Raw genomic sequence first — 20,662 nt, 5'->3', positions numbered from 1 at the left:
TCAAATTGAAACCGGGACAGTTGGCAAGCTCTTTACATGATGGATTGTTATTACTTGCGCAAGTATGAATCATCTGATGAAGTTAAAGAGCTTTTCATAAATAATTTGCCTTTTCATAAGTAATGCTAGAGAATTAAAACTGCGGTGTATTAGAGGTGATGGCTTATACTTTCATATTAATCAATGCCGGGGAACTTTTTGAAATGTGGGAGAGGGCCTTTAAAGGGTAAACACTTGAACATTGTTTTACTGAGGATGGTGTTGGTAACAGTGAGAGATGCCAACTGAATTTCGTTACACTGATGTGTGATGACAATCATTTATTTCATGTAATCGTTTATTTGAACCGGGACAATGCACATTAATGAACATTTTAAACAAAATAATGCTTTGAAATGTAAATGAGCCGGATTTTAGCTTTGAGCTAATTTCCATCCGTATAAAGATATACTATTCTATTCTATTCTATTCTAAGAGAAGTGATGAAAACAACAATATTGACACCTCTGCCCCACATTGACTGCTTCCGGCCTCTGTGATCACTCTAACCCTGTCCTTTATTCTTCTGTTATAAAAGGAAATGTTTAAAACAGACGGTTGTTTAGAACAAAAAGCCTTCTCTGTTGACGTATTTCAATAGCAGCACCTTAAACAAAGTCTGTGTCTTGACAGAGGGTGATAAACTGTGATGGATGTTTGTGATTATGAGGCATGCTTAGCATTATTGAAACAGTTAACCTCTTGGGCTTTTTTTATTTCTTCACAAGGGAAAACAGTTAATCTCGTGAAAGGTATCTGCTGAAGTCTATCTCATTTATCTGGTGACCTCTAGAGTTGTACATAAGTGGCAGATGTCCTTTAAACAGAGGAGGCTGGTCTCTTTTTGTTTCAGTAAAGCAGCCAGCGGCAGGATCACAGCACGAAGACCAGCTGGTTAGAACGTGTGAAGTGCAAACTATATGTTAATTTGATTATTTTTTGTGTTGTTTGCGACATTTCTGCTCTTGCAAAAACACTTGTGTAACTCATATTCTTGTTTCAAAGGGTTGGAATATTGAAGAACTAAATTACTTTGTCTGTATATGTTAAAAGCTTTATCACTGTGTATGTTTGTCTCCTCGCAGCATAATAAGAAGGGTAATGCAATTATACCAAAAACATACAAGATTGTCGGAAAGTTCTGTCTCTGGGAAATTGTTGCTGTAGGCTCAGGATTATTGGCCAATACCCAAGTGGCGGACTCAACATACAGTAAGAGTTATAAGGGTAATTGCAAAGCCAACTACTCGGAAAACAAGAACTGTGTTGGTACCCAGCACACAGCCTATCACCGGCCAAAAGCTCTGGAGAAAATGTTCAATTAAAGTACAGTCCCAGTGGAAAGTTTATCAATATAAAGTTTAGTTCAGGTGCCCTATTACTCTCTTCTTAACTATCTTACTGACTTGCTTTTCCCTCTCCTGATTTTGCTCTTGCACAAATATGGATGAGTGAGTGTTCAACATGTGCTCATGCATATTCATATGTGCCTTTGATGTCTCTTTCGCAGCTCTGTGTTAACACCCACATTCGAACTATATAACCATTAACTCTATCCCATTTATACTTAAAGTGGACCTACCATGCTATATTTGAATAATATAGTGTAGGACCAATATAGTGTAGGACCATACCGACGACAGTATATAAGGCATATTTATACTTTTTTTTTTTCAAAATACCAAACAGATCATGCATTTTAGCCATGCCTCATTTTGCTCAATTTGACATTTTTTAGCTCTGTTTTTGCAAGGGCAGATTCAGTGAGAACAGCACCACCTACAGGCCTGGCATATGTACTACAGCGTCTCCAGCGCTTTCGAACGGCAATGGCCGTGGCTGTCTCCTCCTGATTGGTGGAGTTGGCCCAATAGCCGTAGCGCCACCGTCCTGACGTCAGGACAGTGTTCAAATCTGGATCAGTTTTTATCAGATCCGTTGCAGCCCCTTTTTTTAGAGATTTGGGTATGGAGGAAAATAGAGAGGGTTGTGTTTTCTGACACTTGGTGAGTTCCCTGAAACACCGGGGACACATATTCATGTATAAAAGACGTACACAAGTGCATTTTGCATGATAGGTCCCCTTTAACTACTGTATGTTAAATGTGCAGGTTATATTATTGACTGAGGAACATCATTTGTGCAGTTTAAAAAAGTTGAATTTCCTAAATATCTTTGCAGCATTAATTATTTGACATAGCTACAGTTTCTATATTGTGTATCAGTCAATGTATGTGTTTGTAAAATATCCAGAACAGCAGGACATTGCCACTTTTCTGGTATTTTAGTTGAACGTAGGTTTGTTACTTTTGAAGAAATTAGCAATTCCTTTATTTTTTATAGAACAACATTCACTAAGAGAGGTTTAAGCAAGTAATTAAATAGACAATTATGGGTATTGTGGATTGAGGCACGATCATTGAATGAGCTTATTTTATGCACAACAGGTCATCAATAACACCTCGGTGCAGAAACCTGCTGTTCTGAGAAAAGTTTTTCCTACAAGCCTGTGGGAGTTTCATACGGCTGTGAGTGCTTCTGCAATTGCATTAGCGGATTTACTTTGCACTGGGAGAGTCGAGTGAAATCCTTAACTGATTTGATGTAGAAACCCAAAGAGCACTTTGGAGAGAATCACTGTAAATGCAAATGTGTAAATGAGCACAGGGGACATATTTTGATCTTCGATTTCACACTGCCAAGAAACTTACTTGATGATATTGTGCCAACACTTACCCGTGTTCTCATATTTAATTTAAGTGTACTTTAAAGCTGAAATATTTTAACATTGTCATGCCAAAAAGCATAACGTCAAATACAAATTAGGGCCATGGTGGTAATGTAATTCATAAATCTGTGAATGTGTATTTTAAAACTTTTGCTTCAATCCATCTGCCCTTCTAAACTTTTGTTCACTTTTGTCCAACAGTACTCCTTAAAACGTATCCTGAAGTCCTCTCACTTCCTTTCTCCTATCCCCATGTTTCACCTCTCCTGATTAATCTTTTTAGCACGCATGCATACACACATGCACAAGCAAGCATGCAGGCACACCAGAGATGGAGTACTCGAGTCCCGGACTCGGACTCGAGTGCCGATTTTCGGGACTCGTGACTTGACTCGGACTCGCGCACTGATTGACATGACTCGGACTTGGACTCGTGAATTCTCGCGCACGGTGACTTGGACTCGACTTGTATATTGACGCTCCGACTCGGACTCGAACACAGGTAATGATGACTCGGACTCGTGAATTTTCCCCCCCACGATGACTCGGACTCGACTTGTACATTGACGCTCCGACTTGGACTCGGACTCGGACTCGAACACAGGTAATGATGACTCGGACTCGGACTCGACTCGGACACTCCTTGGGTGACTCGGACTTGGACTCGGACTCAAAGAGTGGTGACTCGAGAGTGACTTGGACTCGTGAATTGGTGACTTGACTACAACACTGAGGCACACACACTAGCTTAACATGACAGGCGCTACTTTCAACCATGGGCATTTTGACTGTCTGTGATTTGAGCAAACTAGATGCAGAAAATGAACAGTTCCAGGTTCCAGTTTGGAAGGAGAAATAGACATTTTCTTATTACAGTATCAGTCAGGAATACACTCACAAAGCACTAAAGTGTTATCATAGGTACAACAAAGAGGTGGTCAAACTATTTTTTCATCCGAAACTACGCAGACGCTGTGGCATTTAAGAACTGCATAATGAAAAGTAAAGGCTTTCCTGCCCTTTGTCCTTTCCAGAAGACTTGCCACCTACCTTCTGCATTCAGCTGAAAACTCGAAAGTATTAGATTATTAAGATTTTGACAAGTATGAATTCCTCTTTCCACCTTCTTCCTTTGTCTGTCTTCCCTTCTTTTGATCGTCCTTTATCTTCTCCTCTCCTTCTCTTGTTGGTGTGATTATTGAGCTGATTACTGAACTGAATTTAAATTAACAATGTGTTGCTTAGTCCCCTGTGGAGTGCTTCCCACGCACATTTTGCCGCAGAAAGAGATAGAATTCAACAAAAATCATTCTTCCAGGTGTTTTCTAATTGCTTAACAGTCTCTTTTACAACGAATGTGAAGGTTTCCTTTATCACATTTAATTTACAATTAACACTCCACTCTTCTGTTCTTATGTAACGCATATCTGAACACTTTAGATAAGGTATTAAAAGAGGATATAGCAGCTTTCTTTGTTATACTGTATGCATAACGTCTAATTATTTGCATCTCATTTAAGTGGACATGATTCGAAATCCTTGGAGATAAGATAACTGTCTTAATGTTTTATTAAAATAAATTCACAAAAGGCACTTGAGACTCTTCTATTCCAGCAGATCACTCAAGAAGTTTACAAATCTTTCAAATAATCTTTTATATTGAGCCGCTAGCGTTTGTAACAGTAGAAATGTGCTCAATATACATGTTGACAAAGCAAACGTTGAATGAAGGAAGACTGCATTTAGGCATTAGAGTGGAGCATCATCTGAGCATTAAACAAAATGTGACGGAAACGCTGGAAGATGCTGCAGATACATATTAATCACAATTGATAGTATGCTTGCCCAGTTTAGAGAGGACCAGTGAAGCGTGGCACTAAGCCTGATGAGAGAGAGACGCCTTGGGGGGGGGGGGGGTATGGTGGTGCTTCAGGGTGTGTGACAGGGGGATGGATGGATGGAGAGGAGGCAGTCTACTGTCCAGGATGCCCTGTCGAATCTCCTCCAGATCCTCCTTTCAAGCAGGCCTTTTCAGCCTTCTATTCAAAAAGCAGTAATTGCATCATTTCTCAAGCCCCTTGCCTCTGTCTGACTGTGAGGCTGGTCCCATTAATCAAACTAATGGAGAAGTAAGTGATTTCAAAATATAGGCTTTGATCATGTACCCTCTCTCCTCTCCTGCTACTGCGCCTTATTCTGAGCTTTGAGAACCCATCTCCTCCCACCACGCCACGTCCCTCTTTCCTCACAGCCCTCCTTGTGCACTTCCCTACATATTGTATAGAAACGGCTATGTGATTGAGAAATGTATTTTTTTATAGTATACCTTTTTGGCTTTTGTTTAATATACATAAGAGCTTTGCTTTTTCCCATTCTGGCAGCGCTAGCTCTCTGGCTTGATTCCCATATAGCACCAAACTGCGTAGATAAGGTTTCAGAAAATGGCCACCCTAAAATCATTGTGGCCTATTAACGGGTAGTATGTTCCAAAGAATCACATTTCAGACACATTTATTGATCTTGATGAGACAGATTAAATGAAAGTGCTCCTCAGGTGTATTGAAAAGCTTTTGAAAGCTATAAAGCAACGAAATCATTCCCGCAGACCACTACCAGAGCATGCTGGCAAATTAGATTCCTCACAAGCAAGGGATAAACCACAGCTCAAAGAACAGCTATTTGTTTCTTTGATACAAACACAGTGGTCTTAAGAGAATCCAAACAAAAAGTGCTTTATTTACAGCACATTTGCCTAATTCATTGTCTGTTCAACTGCAACCTCTTCAGACTTTGCTTTAATTGCCCCGGTGTTGTTTGCTGGGAATTATTGTCTATAAAGCCCCTATAAAAGTATTCATTGCCACGAACAAGTGTCATACATGCCTGTTTGCATGGTGTCCTCAGCCAAGTGAGGATGCTGATTAAGCAAACACTAGAAAAATCTTACATAAAACAAATAACGCATCTCCTAACAATATCTCTCGACATTGTTAGGAGATGTAGTTGGCAAAGTGCCATCACCGCCGCCGCCTCCTCCCCTATTTTTCTCTCGCAGCCTTCCTGGCAGTCAATGCTGTTTGTAATTAGCATTATGTCAAAACTTAAACTTTCACACTCCCACTCTCCATAACAGCTCTTCTTTCCCATGGTGTTCAGAAGACATGCCTCACTCTTTGGCTGGATTCATTAGGATGAGATTCAAGTTCATCTTTGGCCCAGCTAACCTCCCACTATTACCTTTCTTGCGCCCTGTTTTCTTATTTCTTTATTCACCTGCCCACTTATTTTGCTTACTTGTGTCCAATTAGGGAGTGTTTGATGCACAGTCTGTCTACGTACCCCGACCTGTAATTTTCACAGATACAAAGAAATCCTTGATTGTTGAAGTAGAGGAAAATAGCATCAATGCAGACCCATCTGTCTTGTAACATGTACCCCACGTGCCTGTTTTGAATTTGTTCTGGACTGTGCTCATGTATTGTCAGTTTGTTTTCTAAGCTTGTTCTCTCAGGCTTCTTACTTTAAAACACCCTGTTTACTCCAATGAAAATCAGAGGCATTGGGAGATCGAATTTTATTATATTGTAAGAAACACTGCACAAGCCAAAATGTTTCAATGCACTTTGACATGGCTGTTTCTTACTTAGAGTAGGTTCAAGCATTAATGTTCTTTTTCAAGAGCTCCTTGCCTCCTTAGTCACACATGTCTGCTGCTCAACAGGGAGCTGCCACACGCTGCCACACACACCTCCAGTCTCATACCACCAGCCGCTGAGCACTATTGTAAGTGCTCACTTACTTCAAGAATGGTTATTGATGGAGTGTTAAAATCGGGAACACATTGGCATCTTGGACAGCCACACCTGTTATTTTCCACACAACAGTCAGTAAGGAGCAAATCTGCACATGTGGACACCACCTGTCTTATTTCCAAGTTTTGATGTTCCAGAAATGCAGCAATGTCTTCAAACTGTGTCGCTCACTTGGCACATCGCGGACTCTTTTTCTCTTGGCAGGCGATAGCACGTCTTCTTCTGTGGTATTGTCTGTCAAATTTTACAAGGAGGGACTCATTGTTGAGGAAGAATATAAAATGTGTGCCTTTTTAAACTGCAACATTATGAAGACAATATTAAAAACTGAACTGGCTCTTCAGTTGAGAAATCCTATTTGGCTTGTTTAGTGGTGAGATAATATCTGATTCTGCTTATGTGCCACATGTTTTAAAGGATGCACTCAGTGAATAGATCTCTGCGACAGGGGATAGAAGTAGAAGGGGGGCACACAAACAACACATCTTCTATTACTACAATAATTATCTAAAAATATTCAATGTAGGTCTGTTCAAGTAAGCATATGCTGTATAAACAAGCATATAGTACACATACATAAACATATCATGTACTTATGTCTACATTGATCCATGAAAACAAAGGCCTACAGTACATACTGCACAATCTTTTGCTATTGGTACAAAACCTCTACAGTGAGCCAAATAAATATCAATACTCAGCTTAGTTAAAGCCCCTTGTGTTTGTATTGTGTATTAGAGGTTGTATCAGGTCTGTTTTGCATCAGGGAATAATATAATGTATCTATCAATACCAATTACAGCTATGCCCCTAAATGAAGGTTCAATCCAGGCCTCCAGATAGGCAGTGTGTGAGAATTTGATAAGACAGTAATAACCTCTAGCACCGAAAAAGGCTAGTGACATGGAATTTTATTTTTCGATTATATTATATATATTATATCATCCATTATTTTTACCACATTGTATATCTTAGATATTTGAACAGCCCCCCAAAAGTTGTGCTTTTAAAGAAACGGCAGTACTTATTTCCCACAAAAGCTACATTTCCCGAAGGTAGGTCACTGCAATTATCGGACAGACCTTCAAGCATAAATGCTCAAATTAAAAGACTGACACTGTTCCTCCCGTAATACCCAAACTGAGCTTTCTTAATACAACTTTTTACGACTTTTTTTTTTAGGTTTCTCACCTCACTGTTATTGTCGCTATCCTTCCCTGAAAGCCGCCTATGAGTAGTGATTTTGAAGCAGTTTCAGCAGTAGGAAGTGTTATCGTGTACCCTCAAGCAGAGATTACAGCAGTGTCTGTAGTCATCTGCAAATGTGTGTCTGAGTGTTCTTACCTGGTGGGCAGTGCCCTCTTATAGCCCATGTAAGGGAAAAAGTCCACAGGACATAAAAAGCCTAAAAGGCTTCCTAATCCATTGGTTACATTCAAGGACACTGACATGGCTGTGATGTAAGGACACTGCCCTGTAGTGAGCTGTCTTAAGAGAGAGGGCTATATAACTTTATTGTATTACTCCACAAGGAGTCGTATGAAACGTCTTTGCATCTTTTTAAAGTGGTCTATTGTTGGCTTTACTAAAAGGAGCAATTAGGTCTCAGTTTCCCACTATGTCAGTTCAGTCAGACAACTCACGTGTTACTTAAAGGGGACCTATCATGCAAAATGCACTTTTGTACGTCTTTTATACATGAATATGTGTCCCCGGTGTTCCAGGGAACTCACCAAGTGTCAGAAAACACAACCCTCTCTATTTTCCTCCATACCCAAATCTCTAAAAAAGGGGCTGCAACGGATCTGATAAAAACTGATCCAGATTTGAACACTGTCCTGACGTCAGGACGGTGGCGCTACGGCTATTGGGCCAACTCCACCAATCAGGAGGAGACAGCCACGGCCATTGCCGTTCGAAAGCGCTGAAGACGCTGTAGTACATATGCCAGGCCTGTAGGTGGTGCTGTTCTCACAGAATCAGCACTTGCAAAAACAGGGGTAAAAAAGTGCAATTTGAGCGAAATGAGGCATGGCTAAAATGCATGATCTGTTTGGTATTTAAAAAAAAAAAAAGTATAAATATGCCTTATATAGGTATGGTCCTACACTATATTATTATAATATAGCATGATAGGTCCACTTTAATATGTTTATTATAAGCAGCATATAGTTTGAGTTTGGCGTCTAGGCTCGGGCCTCATCACTCCACAGATTTACAAAAAACATTGAGTGATGATTAGATAACTATCCCCCGCGCCTACAGTTGGAAGCTGGGGTGGAAGCTGGGGTGGTGGTGGGGCAGGCGAGCAGCAGCAACATGACACACAGCAGCAGGAACATGAACGTAGCAATAGCAAGTGAACACGAGCAGTGGCAGCAGCAGCATGAGCGAGGCAGAGGCAGGAAGACCTGGCAACTTAAATAGAGCGGCATGTTTAGAAGAATGTGTTTGGTTGGTTGTAAGAGGGACGAGGTGTGTCACGTGTTAATGTATCATTGGTGCTCGAGTTGACTGAACTAGCTCGCAGGCTTCGCCCCATTTTTTCTGTACAATAAAACCACTTCCATTCACTCAAGACCCTTTACACAAAACTTGATGAAGAAGTACAACATAAAGAGTGGACAGATTACTTTGTATGCAAGTTGTGTGGATGCTACCTGTCCTGCTCTGAATGCAACATTGACTAAAGAGAGATAAATGATTTAGATGTTTCCAAATACAAATCACTTACCTCTTTCTTAAGATGTGTTATTTGGGGTGTGAAGTTCAGTGCGAAAGGAAAGTTCTGTGAGCCATTATTCGAAGCTAATGGTCTTGGAATGGTACAAAGTGCTTTTATGGAAAACAATTATTGTATTTCGCTCACCTTAAATCACTCGACTAATGTTAGGTAATGGTGGCATGCATTATTCAGTTGCCTTTAAGTAGTATTCTTTTCCTTATCTATTGTCTTTGCTTGGATTCAATCCCAAGAGTTACCTTTTTTTATTTAAATAGCTTTTGCTTGTCAACTTCATTTTGAGTTATGCATCTTACAAAAATGGTACAGATAACACCAAAGGGCTTAGAGAGAGTATACACGATCTGCAGGTTTCCATAACTACAATCCTGATACAACCTGAAATCCTTTTTTGGTTTGTGAAACATTAATGTTCTGTGTAAAATCAATTTTTAGCACTTTGCTTAAAATATCAGTGTTCATTTATTTCCCTTAATTTATGTAGAGTTTATAAATGTAAAATATTCTCATGTCTTACAGCATGTTGCTTTTCAAATCAAATTGACTGTATAGAGTATATGCTTGTCCTTGTGTTGTAACTGTAGTCACAGATGAACAAAATAACTGTAGGTGAGGTAATCAGTTTCTTCTCTGTTAATTATCCTGCTTTATTACATTCATCAGCTGTGCAATAAAAATCCAATTGCAAATATCATCACAGATCCACAACATAAATTTCCCCTAGGTGCAAGGGGTTAGTTTATGTTCAGTACTTCCCCAAGGACACCCTGCGGAAATGCAAAGTAATTTGTCTTCTGCTAAGATGTATTGTTTAAGGAGTGTTCTTGGGTGTCTTGTTAAAATGCTAACTGAGTTTGAACCTTCCTGTCTTTATTCAAAGCCTGCTCACAATGTCAAGCACTCACAGAGATGTAGTTTTTTCATTGTGAAATAAAAAATACCTGGCTTTAAATATCTGATTATGAGACAGTTGAATTTCAGTAAAGGCATACCAGAGCTGCAGATTCCTGTCTTCAGAAGAGTTTAACCATTGTATGGACTAAACCCTCATCAATCAATCAACCTGGTTGTTTACTTTCAAGCCACACAAAGCCCCTTTTAAACAGCATAAGGAAGAGCAAGATCTTTAAAAAAAAAGTACATTCTGATGTGTTTATAACTTATGTGAATGTATTATTTTGGGTGCATTATGCAAGGTTAATGAAATGTAAGCAAAATAGTTCTGAATAAAAAAATGTTCCTAGGTTTTATACAACATGCCCTCTCATTACAAGACTGTCTCAAACTATTTTGGTTGTGATGGATCAAATCAATGCTAAAGTCATGTAGCAACTGTTCCCACCCCCATGGCCTGAATGTTGGTCTGCCTCACTGCATGCCTGCACTCAGGAGGCTCTTCAGCCTGCTATGGTAGTCATAAAATGTCACACCTAGTTTTAATCCTGTCAGGGACAATCCCCCGCACAGCATTACAGCTCACAAATGTGAAGCAGTCCACAGAGGGAATATTTCACAGGGACAGTTAAAGAGTAACCGTCACATATTTTTTTACTGAAAATGCCAACAATAAAGACATCATAGAAGAAGAGTTCATGCTCAGAAAGGGAAATAAGGGCTTATGTCATATTAAGCTCCTCCTTGAGCTTCAGCCGCTCTTTGTGAACCATTTTGGCAGATTCAATAAATGTATCCAGCATGTTTTCTCATAAATGTTTGAATGCATTGCATAGTTTATCAAATGTTACTTTTTTACATTTACAAACATACAGAAAATGCTGCATTGCAGGCTTTAGAAGAGTGGTACATTTCCTCTAATTTAATCCATATAACAAAGCTAATGTGCCAACTGGTGAGTCTTCTAGTGGGGACATTAGCTATTCTACTCATGGCTGTAGCTTAAGCCTGTGGGAAGCTAACTACATGCAGAGAGGCACTAGCGGCCTCAGCACCACGGCAGATGGGAGTCGTGATTTGTTTTTAATGTGACACGCGTGTGCCATCTTATTGGAAAGGCCACCTGGTCTTGAATACTGACAGTGGAAGGTCAGAAGCGCTGGGAATCAGGTGTTGGATTATCACTAAGGACTGCAGATCAGTACCCCAGCTGACATTTCTCTTGGTTTCATCATTTGCTGTATCTTTTGAGTGTCAGTCATTAGTAATTAGTCACATGGCAGTGATGAACATAGGCTATAATCTAACCCGTACATGTATGGTGTGAATAGGCCTATTGACATGATTGCTTGTGTAAAAGCTAATTTGATTTGTATCTCTGTACCTATCTAAAGGTGCAGTTAGCACCTTCTTGTTCAATGCTGTGTCGGTGGAGCAGATTATGAGTCTCAAGGTGTGTTTCCACAGCAACAGTGGCAAGGCTGGGTTCAGAGGGACTATTGTGAATCTTTTATGACAGACCTCATTACTCCGGCCTGGCTCCTTTGTGAGATCCCCTCTCAGAAAAAGTATGGAAAGGTTGGACAGCTTCTAAAATCTTTTCATTGTCCATCCTCTTCTAAATCATGAACAAATACTGAGACTCCGTGAAAGTGCTGGCCTCATTATTGTCTGTTCTCTGGAACAGTGTGTAATATTGCCGTTTTCTTTTTACACTGTGTTCAAATGTGAGACCAAATTTATGTTGGTGTTATGCAAGTATATAATAAGCTTGTGGTTAACACTGTGTTGCTTTTCACAGTGCATTGACTATCTGTTTGTCCTTGAGTTATAATTACATATTAACAAAATAATTTAAGATGAGATAAAGAGTTCCTCCTTCATTGTCAACCCTCTTGCCCAATACTAAGACTCTTTTAAATATCGCCACTTCAAACCAACAATGGCCATTGGTTGCTATGCACCCAGAGCTGACCTTAAAAGTATGTTGCATGGCCTCAAATAGGAGCGAGTCTGTTATCATTGAACCCACTAATATGCGGCTTTCACACCGGCGCTTTTCACTTTCTAGGGGGGGGGGTAAACACAGCAGCCTCTGCATCATGAGAGCGTTTCACTAACAAGAAAATCAGTGCATGAGTGTCCTCACTGTTGTATATAAGACTGATGGAAGGACAGATAGTTATTAGGGGTTTGTATCTTTCCCTCAGATAATTCAGTTAGTCTCTTAATTTGCATATATCGTATCTATATCTATATATATATATGAGATCAACATTTAGATACACTAATCACAAACCCAAAAAACGTAAAACATGACTTTGTAACGATACAATACACTGCACTGAAATACTAGTATAATTCAGTAGAATGGTTTCAATGGTAAATGTGTGACAACAAATAATGATATCCCCAATCGTATCTAATGCTGCATCAGAAAACCACACAAACAATAGTAAATGAGGCAGCTATTCTGGAAAACCTTCTAGCCCGCGGAGTTTTAGTTCTCAAACACTGCAGACTGAGCCATGTTTACCTCATTTTCTGGGTCTGTGTCACACCTCTGAACTGAGTATTTGCCATTATTCGGTTTGGCATCAGCAACCAGGAAGAGTTAGGCCATTTTAGAATAAGCATTAAACGTAAGCTTAACTCTTGTTTACTGCTCATATCGAGACTGCAAATGTAATGTTATGGTTTCAGACATTGTTTTTAAATTATAGTCTGAGCATGTGATTAGAGATATCAATTAATCTACCACTAGTAAAGTATATATATTGTAGATTGGTAGATGTCGATTCACATTCACACTACGCACTGCATACGTGTAGGTAGGTAGAAATGAAGACATTTAGAGACAATGAGTGGTAAAGATTGCTAGACTGAAACTAATGGTACATTTTAATGAGAAAATCTTTGTTGGTTTAAAGTTAATCAAAACATCCTGTTTTACAATTAAATCAGAAATTGTGATTCGCAAGATCATTAGGGAACAGCAAATGCACAAGGTTTTTTATCTAGCTAGGAGGTAGGGTGTTTGTTCATTCCACATGGTGCTATACCATTTTGAAGACACACATTGATTTAAGGTCATTATCTAAACTGTGAGCTGCAGGGCGGGGATTCGCTTCACTTGCAAGATCTGTACACTGATGTGAACAAATTAGAAAGTTGTTAATTACGTAAACAATGTTCATATACCGTATGTTTACGTTGTTGCTTAAGGGAAATTTGCAACAGTTATTCAGCAATTCAAATTAAATGTGCCTCTTTAAAACAATGTAAACTGAAACGGAACAATTTGACTTTTGGGAAAGTAGTTATAATTCAGGAATGTTGTATTAAACGGAAAACTTTTAGCTATATAGGTGTTGTGGGGGAAAACTTCTGTGTAGCAATGCAGTGGGAGTCACCGACTCAGGAAGGAGACACGAGGAGAGCTGGAGCTTTGATGTCAAACACTGATGGTTTATTACGAGTTTCGGCCGGAGAATTCACATCACAAGTCACGAGCCAGAGGGTCTGACTTCACGGGAGAGTTGCCACGTCAATTCTGAAGAGCCTCTCTCTATGCTAGACCTTTTAACTGGTTCACAGAGAGTAATCAACATCTCTGAAGGAGTAGACTAAACAGCTGGGAACACTGAACCACTTGCGTCCGACACTCATGGCCTCAAAGATTTCACACCTTAGAGTCCACAAACACCGATAAAGAAGTGCCTCAGCGTTCTCACAACAAGTACCATTCGTGCCAGACAAGTTGACCGGTCACAAACTGGTAACAACAACACATATGGCACCAATGCCTTTCCTTAAAGGAGATAACAGACGTCAGAGTAGATCATAAAACATCACAGAGCAAAAGGTTAGATATCTAGAAGAATTATTCCTTAACAGGTGTGACAAATAAACTTACAATCAAAACTTGCTTTACCTTTAAAAACGTGGTTTTGTACTTGGACAAATAATGATATGTAATGAGTTTACAATACTGTGTGTCAACCCACACATGCATGCAAATCCTCCTCAGCCGTCTTAGAATTGCCTTTACCTCCCCCTACCTATTTTCACATCTTTGCAATTCCTCTCAATCCCTCTCTGGCTGTCACAGTTTTAAATTGGAGTTGGCATTCTGTGGCTGCCTTTCTTGCATTGCTACTGTATAAGAACATGCCTGAGGTACTATGCCTCTCTGATTGGAGATCTTACTGTCGCCAGGCTTTAGCTGTATCAACAGTATAGAATATTCCTCACATGTCACTCCAGGCTCTTGTCTGTGCCGCCGTCTCCAAAACCACATTGCTCTCCAGAGTTTCACTGTTACATCATCTCCTGAAGTGAATGGAAAAGAAGAAAACACACAAAGCCCAAATTACTCTGCCTGGATGTCGATAGCATTTAAGGTCTCAAATGGATTTTTAAGGCTTTGGTGTGATATATTTTTAAGAAAAAGGGGAAAATCCTTTCTTAGTTTAGCTGAAAAATGACTACTGTATATGTGATTTGGAAAGGGCTTATTAGGCAACATAATGTAGGAATTGTACTGAGACATAAGGGGCCTTTGTATTTAAGAGCTGCAAGTTCTGAATCCTTATTAGCAACTTGCTGAAGTAATGTATGCACGGCGTGTTTGTGATATTTCTGAGACCTCAGCACCCAGGCACTTTTCAATTAAAATGATGTGTCTCACTTTGAATGAAGAAAATTAATCTGGGGCCAATCACAATTACTGACGAAATAAAACCAGTCATGAATGTTAAGACTCAAATTAGTGTTCTGTTGCATACAGTATATTTCAATTCCCATGAATCTAAAAAGGGTAATTGTCCTCACCTTTTGCCTTCATATATTGATGTTGGAGAAAATGGCAAAGGTGACTAACAATGAGTGACATCACGGTGTTAAACTGTAAATCCAGCACAGATTTGAGTCTACAATAGCAGCTCTCAAACACTTCAGTATTCCAGAACAATAATGGTTTTGTCACATCCATGCGTGGGAGCACAATATTATTTAGATTAACTAAGGCTTTATTTCTAGAGTGTCTCAAGTGTTCAGTTGTGCTGTGAACTAGGGCTGAGCCTCTCAAGTGGAGGGTTTGTTGTGCCCGGGGCTTCCACAAAACACTGCATCCCAGCTGGTACACATCAATAACCCACACTATGGTACTTGGCTTTGTTTTCTTACCATTATGGCATCCGACAGATTTAGTCTGGAACAATTAATACAGTTCAAGGACCTGTCATCTCGCCTGAATGTCAAGGTTGTTCTTCAAGGCAGACAATGGTTCTCACTGTCAGGTTTTTGTTCAGGTCCAGAGAGAAATCATAAATATTGAAATGAATGGGTCACTCACAAATTAAAGTATTTTGCGGGAATTTTCTCATCAATCAAATAACAGGAAGCTGCTTGGGATCTTTTGTTTTTTTATTTAAAAGGGTAATCCTGAATTGCTGAAAGAGATGTGTCGAGATGTATCTCTTGTCAAAGTAAACCGTCCTATCGTGTTACTCAAGGATGATTCAAGGGCTAATGTAATTATCCGTGTGAAAAAATCTGCCTTGCGCTATCTGTAAACGGATTATATTATTTTGCACGTGGCACTGAGAACTGGAAATCTTTAACTGAAATGATTCAAATCAAACATGGTAATACAATTATGATTCCATGGAAGAAAAGATACTTAAAATATCTAGATTCTACCAAAATAACACTGTTCATGGTTCACTTTCAGAAACACTCGCACATGTTCCCCCCGCCCACGCAGAGCTCCCTTTCATCTCTCGGCTTCTGCTTTCTTTTTGTTCACCTTATGCCTAAAGTGGTCCCTAAGGCTCTTCGTTGAGCATTGTGCGCTTCATCTTTCTCAGAATTTGTGCTTTGTTCCACACCTGCAAACAATCGCACACACTGACACAAAGACACACATTTCATACACAGGCCCTCCAGTGCTTTGTTGTGTGACATAGTATTGAAAATTGAAATACTTCATTTGTTCTCTGCCTTTATCACATTGAAATGTGATTAGGCCCATATGCAGTGTGTACTTTACAGCCTTGTGAGTAGTCTCTTTATACAGTAGCTTAATTCGAAATATTGCGCGTTTCTTGAAGTATAAATAAACCAATCTGATTTGAATGCTAAACTGGACCCTTTTGGTCTCAATATTACTTAATTCAGCTGAGTGGTTTCACTGGTAAAAAAAACAAGCCCACCATGTAATAAACCATTTTTGTGCAACAGTTAATGTTGCTCTTTTAGAACGAGACGTGGTATTTCAACCGTTTAGGTAAATATTGCTGTTGCACTGGTTTGGTTCTCTTGCACTTTGACGAGCTCAATCTGGGAAGGAAAGGAGCATTAAAATCAAATCATGGTTCTTGCGAGGTTACAGGATTGATTGGCAGCTTTTGGTGCATAGCTCTGCACCAGCTAATATTGATGAGAGTAGTGTTGTTGAGTAAAAATGCTGCACGTTTACGCCAGTCATATTTGAGACATCAGTCTTCATTGCTTTGCATGGAAGGGATTCATTTAGATACTAATGGTAGTAATTTGCTGGAGAGGGCATGCATTAAGATGTTAAGCATGACAGATGTCAAATGTGTGCAGTCTCGTGACAGGTATAGGAACTTCATAATGAGATGGAGGGTTTATGGAGGGTAATTTGCACCTGCACTGAGAGGTTTCAGGTCACCCAGTTCATTTACATGCACTTAAGTTACCAAATTGCAATTCAATTTCTCCTGAAAACTTATATCTAAATGTCATGTAAATGACAAAACACTGTTTTATATAATCCTGGTTTTCTCCTTGAAAAATCAGATTTATTTGATACTGACAAAGACTAGGTGGTGAAAGTCTAGCCGTGACAGCAGAGTGCTAGAAAAGGTCTGCCCTATTATGCGTGGGGAATGCACAGCTTCTCTTTTCAGTGTGACAGATTCAAATTGAAGAGCTCAAATGTCTAGCAACACACGACTTCAATGTCAGACGTTGTCCTTGGATAACCTGTCTCAAGCCAAAATGCATTGGTCTGAGAATGAAGTTGTTCTTACCGGTGTTCCTGAAGTTTCAGAATCGTAATAGTCGCACTGTTAAACAATGCTGTGCTGTGTCACTACAGAGCCTTTTCTCATAGTAATAATTAGTAATCAGCATTTCCGCAGTTGACTCTCTACTGCCAGATTCTGACAGGTAACAGATTTGTTTTATCCAACACTGCCATCAATTTATTTTGGTTCCACATTTCACTTTCAAAGTCTCTGAAAATGAGTACGGCCAATGGAGTATTATTTACTACAGCATTGTGCATAGTATCCGCAATTTTGCTCAAGGTTCATTCTACCATCAAATGTAACATAAAATCAGCTTTTATATAGCTTCAAGACATCTCTGAATCAGCTCTAAAGATACTTGGAGTGACTAACATGTTGTAAGATTTCAATGAATTACACTCAAGGTTTTCTCAAATGTCCTTTTCTCTTTCCCCTCTCTTCCCCTTGTTATTTTTTTCAATGCAGGCTGTGGAAACCAACCTGGCGTCCAAGGACAGTCACTGGGTCTATGCCAATGAGGTGAGGCCAAACACAAACACACTTGTATGCACCTGAGTGAATACAGACCTCACTTTGTCTCTGTCAACAAGGTCTCACATGCTGCCAAGGCGCACACAAACACATGAAAACATTTGCATGTATTCACATTAATATAAATAAACAGCACATCTTATGCTTTTATACTATATTAGCTGACTGATGGACTGGGCCTTTATTTGATATTGTATAATTGCCCTTCCTATACCGTTAAGGTAAGTGCGCCCCCTCCCCTTTACGCGTGTGTCTGACATTGACCTAAATGGTTTTCTAAAGTGGCTGTAACAGCACAAAATCCAGGTGCACTTTGTGAATACAGAACATTGGGCTCTGCCTTTAGCTTTAGTGCCTCAGCGCTGCATTTTCATTGATTCAATTTGATTTGGAGATACAGTAAGAGCGGAGACACAGGATTGTTCACAATACTAAAAGCAGTGGGTGAAATACATTAGATAAAAGGTTTCTCAGACTTTATTTAACCTGGAATATAAGACACTTTCTGTCGAACAAACACGCACAAACACACACACACGTATTGAAATGTCATCTCCTTATACAAACATCTGAGTTCAACATCCGAAACATGACACATATTGATCGGTAATGCATGGATTTTGAATAATGAGAATATGCTGCAGTGTATATATATATATATAGACAGCCATGTCTTATAAGCAACATACGTTCATTAATTGGCTTTTGTATTTCTTAGTAGCAGCTTCTCTATCCCTTGATACAGAAGGTTGAAACACATACTAAATACAACACACATTGGACTTCAAATAAAAATTAATTCATTTATTTGTATTCTTTATTTAGTAATTTGGTAGTAGTGTGTTTCAATAATGATTTTCAAAAGTGTCAATGTGTTGAAAACCTTCTGGAAGCCTAAATGACCTCATTGTCGATCGTAATGAGCCTTTATAGAATAACTTCCTTGTTTGTTTTAAATCATGTTCACCCTGCATTTCAGCACACACATAACTAAAGTATTGAAAATCAACAGCTAATGAGACCTCACTTTCTTTGAAACTTTAATGTCTGGCACCTTGAGTCATATTATTTTGTTGATACGTTTCCTAAAAATAAAGGAGTGTCAAACAAGATAATAAGATAGGGACTGTTATTATTTTTCTTTGAAACAGTATTCACATACAAACTCCTGCATGCCTCTCAGTCAATTAGAACAGACTTCTAGCAAGACATTAGCTCTAATTGCCTCAGACTCTGGGAACATATGAACTAATGGCATGTTAATGTCTCTTGCGCTCCCTTAATGGTTGGTGTGATGTGGCTTACTGTAGAGTTATTTCTCCTGGTTACACATTTAAAGGGGAATAAATAAGCCTGCCTGGTTATATCTTTGAAATATGAAACAAATACCCATTCCCTTTCCAAAGACAGTGAAAATATATTTTTCTCCATTTTCTTTTCCTCTTTCTGTCATTTTTGATGATCCTTTCCAAGGTTTTTTATTTGTCATGCGAACATAGCTACAGTGTAGTTATGACGATGAAAATCTTAGGTCACAGGCTCACTCCAACAGTGCAACACAATAAAACAGATAAACAGAACAATATAGTGCAAGTAAATACTAAATATGAAATACAACAAATAAAATTGTTTAAAAAACTAAAATAGTGCAATAAGAGTCTATATGCAATATATTAGATAAATCATTTCTAAGTAGCAGCCAGATGAATGTTGTGGATGTTGTTTCAAAGTTCAGGTGTTTAGCAGTCTTATTGCCTGTGGGATGAAACTGTCTCTGAATTTGGTGGTTTTATTCTGGATGCTGCGGTACCGCCTGCCAGACGGCAGCAGACAGAACAGTTTGTGGCTGGGGTAATGGGGGTCTTTTATAATCCGGAGGGATTTCTTCCTGAGGAGCTGGGAGTAGAGGTCCTCCATGGATGGCAGCTCCATCCTGGTGATGTGCTGTGCATTTTTCACCACCCTCTGTAAAGCCTTGCGATTGAGGGCGGTGCAGCTGCCGTACCAGGCCGTGATGCAGCCAGTCAGGATACTCTCTATGGTGCACCTGTAGAAGTTGCAGAGTATCCTGGAGTCCATGTTGAACCTCCTCAGCCTGCGGAGGAAGAAGAGCCGCTGTCGAGCTTTTTTGGTGATGGTGGTAGTGTGAAGAGTCCATGTCAGGTCCTCAGTGATGTGGACACCGAGGAACCTGAAGCTGCTGACTCTCTCTACCGTAGTCCCATTGATGGCGATGGGGGCATGTCCCTCTCTCTGCTGCTTCCTGTAATCCACAATCAGCTCCTTGGTTTTGCTGACGTTGAGATGGAGGTTGTTATCCTAGCACCAAGATGTCAGGTTTTCGACCTCCTCTCTGTACGCCGCCTCATTGCCGTCGGTGATCTGGTCGATGACGGTCGTGTCGTCAGCAAACTTCACGATGGTGTTGGAGCTGTGTGTGGCCACGCAGTCGTGAGTGAACAGGGAGTAGAGGAGAGGGCTGAGCACGCAGCCTTGAGGGGCTCCGGTGTTGAGGATCAGGGTGGAGGATGTGATGTTTCCCACCCGCACTGCCTGGGGTCTGCCCGTCAGGAAGTTCAGGATCCAGTCACAGAGGGCGCTGTTGAGCGCAAGGTCTCTGAGCTTGATGACCAGCTTGGAGGGAACAATGGTGTTGAAAGCTGAACTGTAATCAATGAACAGCATTCTCACATATGTGTTCCTCTGGTCCAGGTGTGAGAGGGCAGTGTGGATGGTGAGAGCTATGGCGTCGTCTGTGGACCTGTTTGCTCTGTAGGCAAACTGCAGGGGGTCCAGAGAGTCAGGGAGGGAGGAGGTGATGAAGGTTTTGACTAACCGCTCAAAGCACTTCATTATG

The 20,662-nt window shown here is 40.0% G+C and overlaps 1 protein-coding gene across 2 annotated transcripts in view; it reads left to right on the top strand.

The window, feature by feature from the left end:
- grid1a (glutamate receptor, ionotropic, delta 1a) overlaps positions 1 to 20,662 on the top strand; it is a 199,246-nt gene that overhangs the window by 139,206 nt on the left and 39,378 nt on the right. For both annotated transcript variants that reach the window (XM_034151932.1, XM_034151931.1), the window contains exon 5: positions 17,740 to 17,793. In XM_034151932.1, the coding sequence (XP_034007823.1) occupies positions 17,740 to 17,793 (54 nt within the window). The remainder of the gene's footprint in view (positions 1 to 17,739; positions 17,794 to 20,662) is intronic.

This window comes from Trematomus bernacchii, unplaced genomic scaffold (assembly GCF_902827165.1).
Source record: "Trematomus bernacchii unplaced genomic scaffold, fTreBer1.1, whole genome shotgun sequence".
Lineage (NCBI taxonomy): Eukaryota > Metazoa > Chordata > Actinopteri > Perciformes > Nototheniidae > Trematomus > Trematomus bernacchii.
The sequence above is the reverse complement of the archived record's forward strand: the minus strand, read 5'-3'. Positions and strand labels throughout refer to the sequence as shown.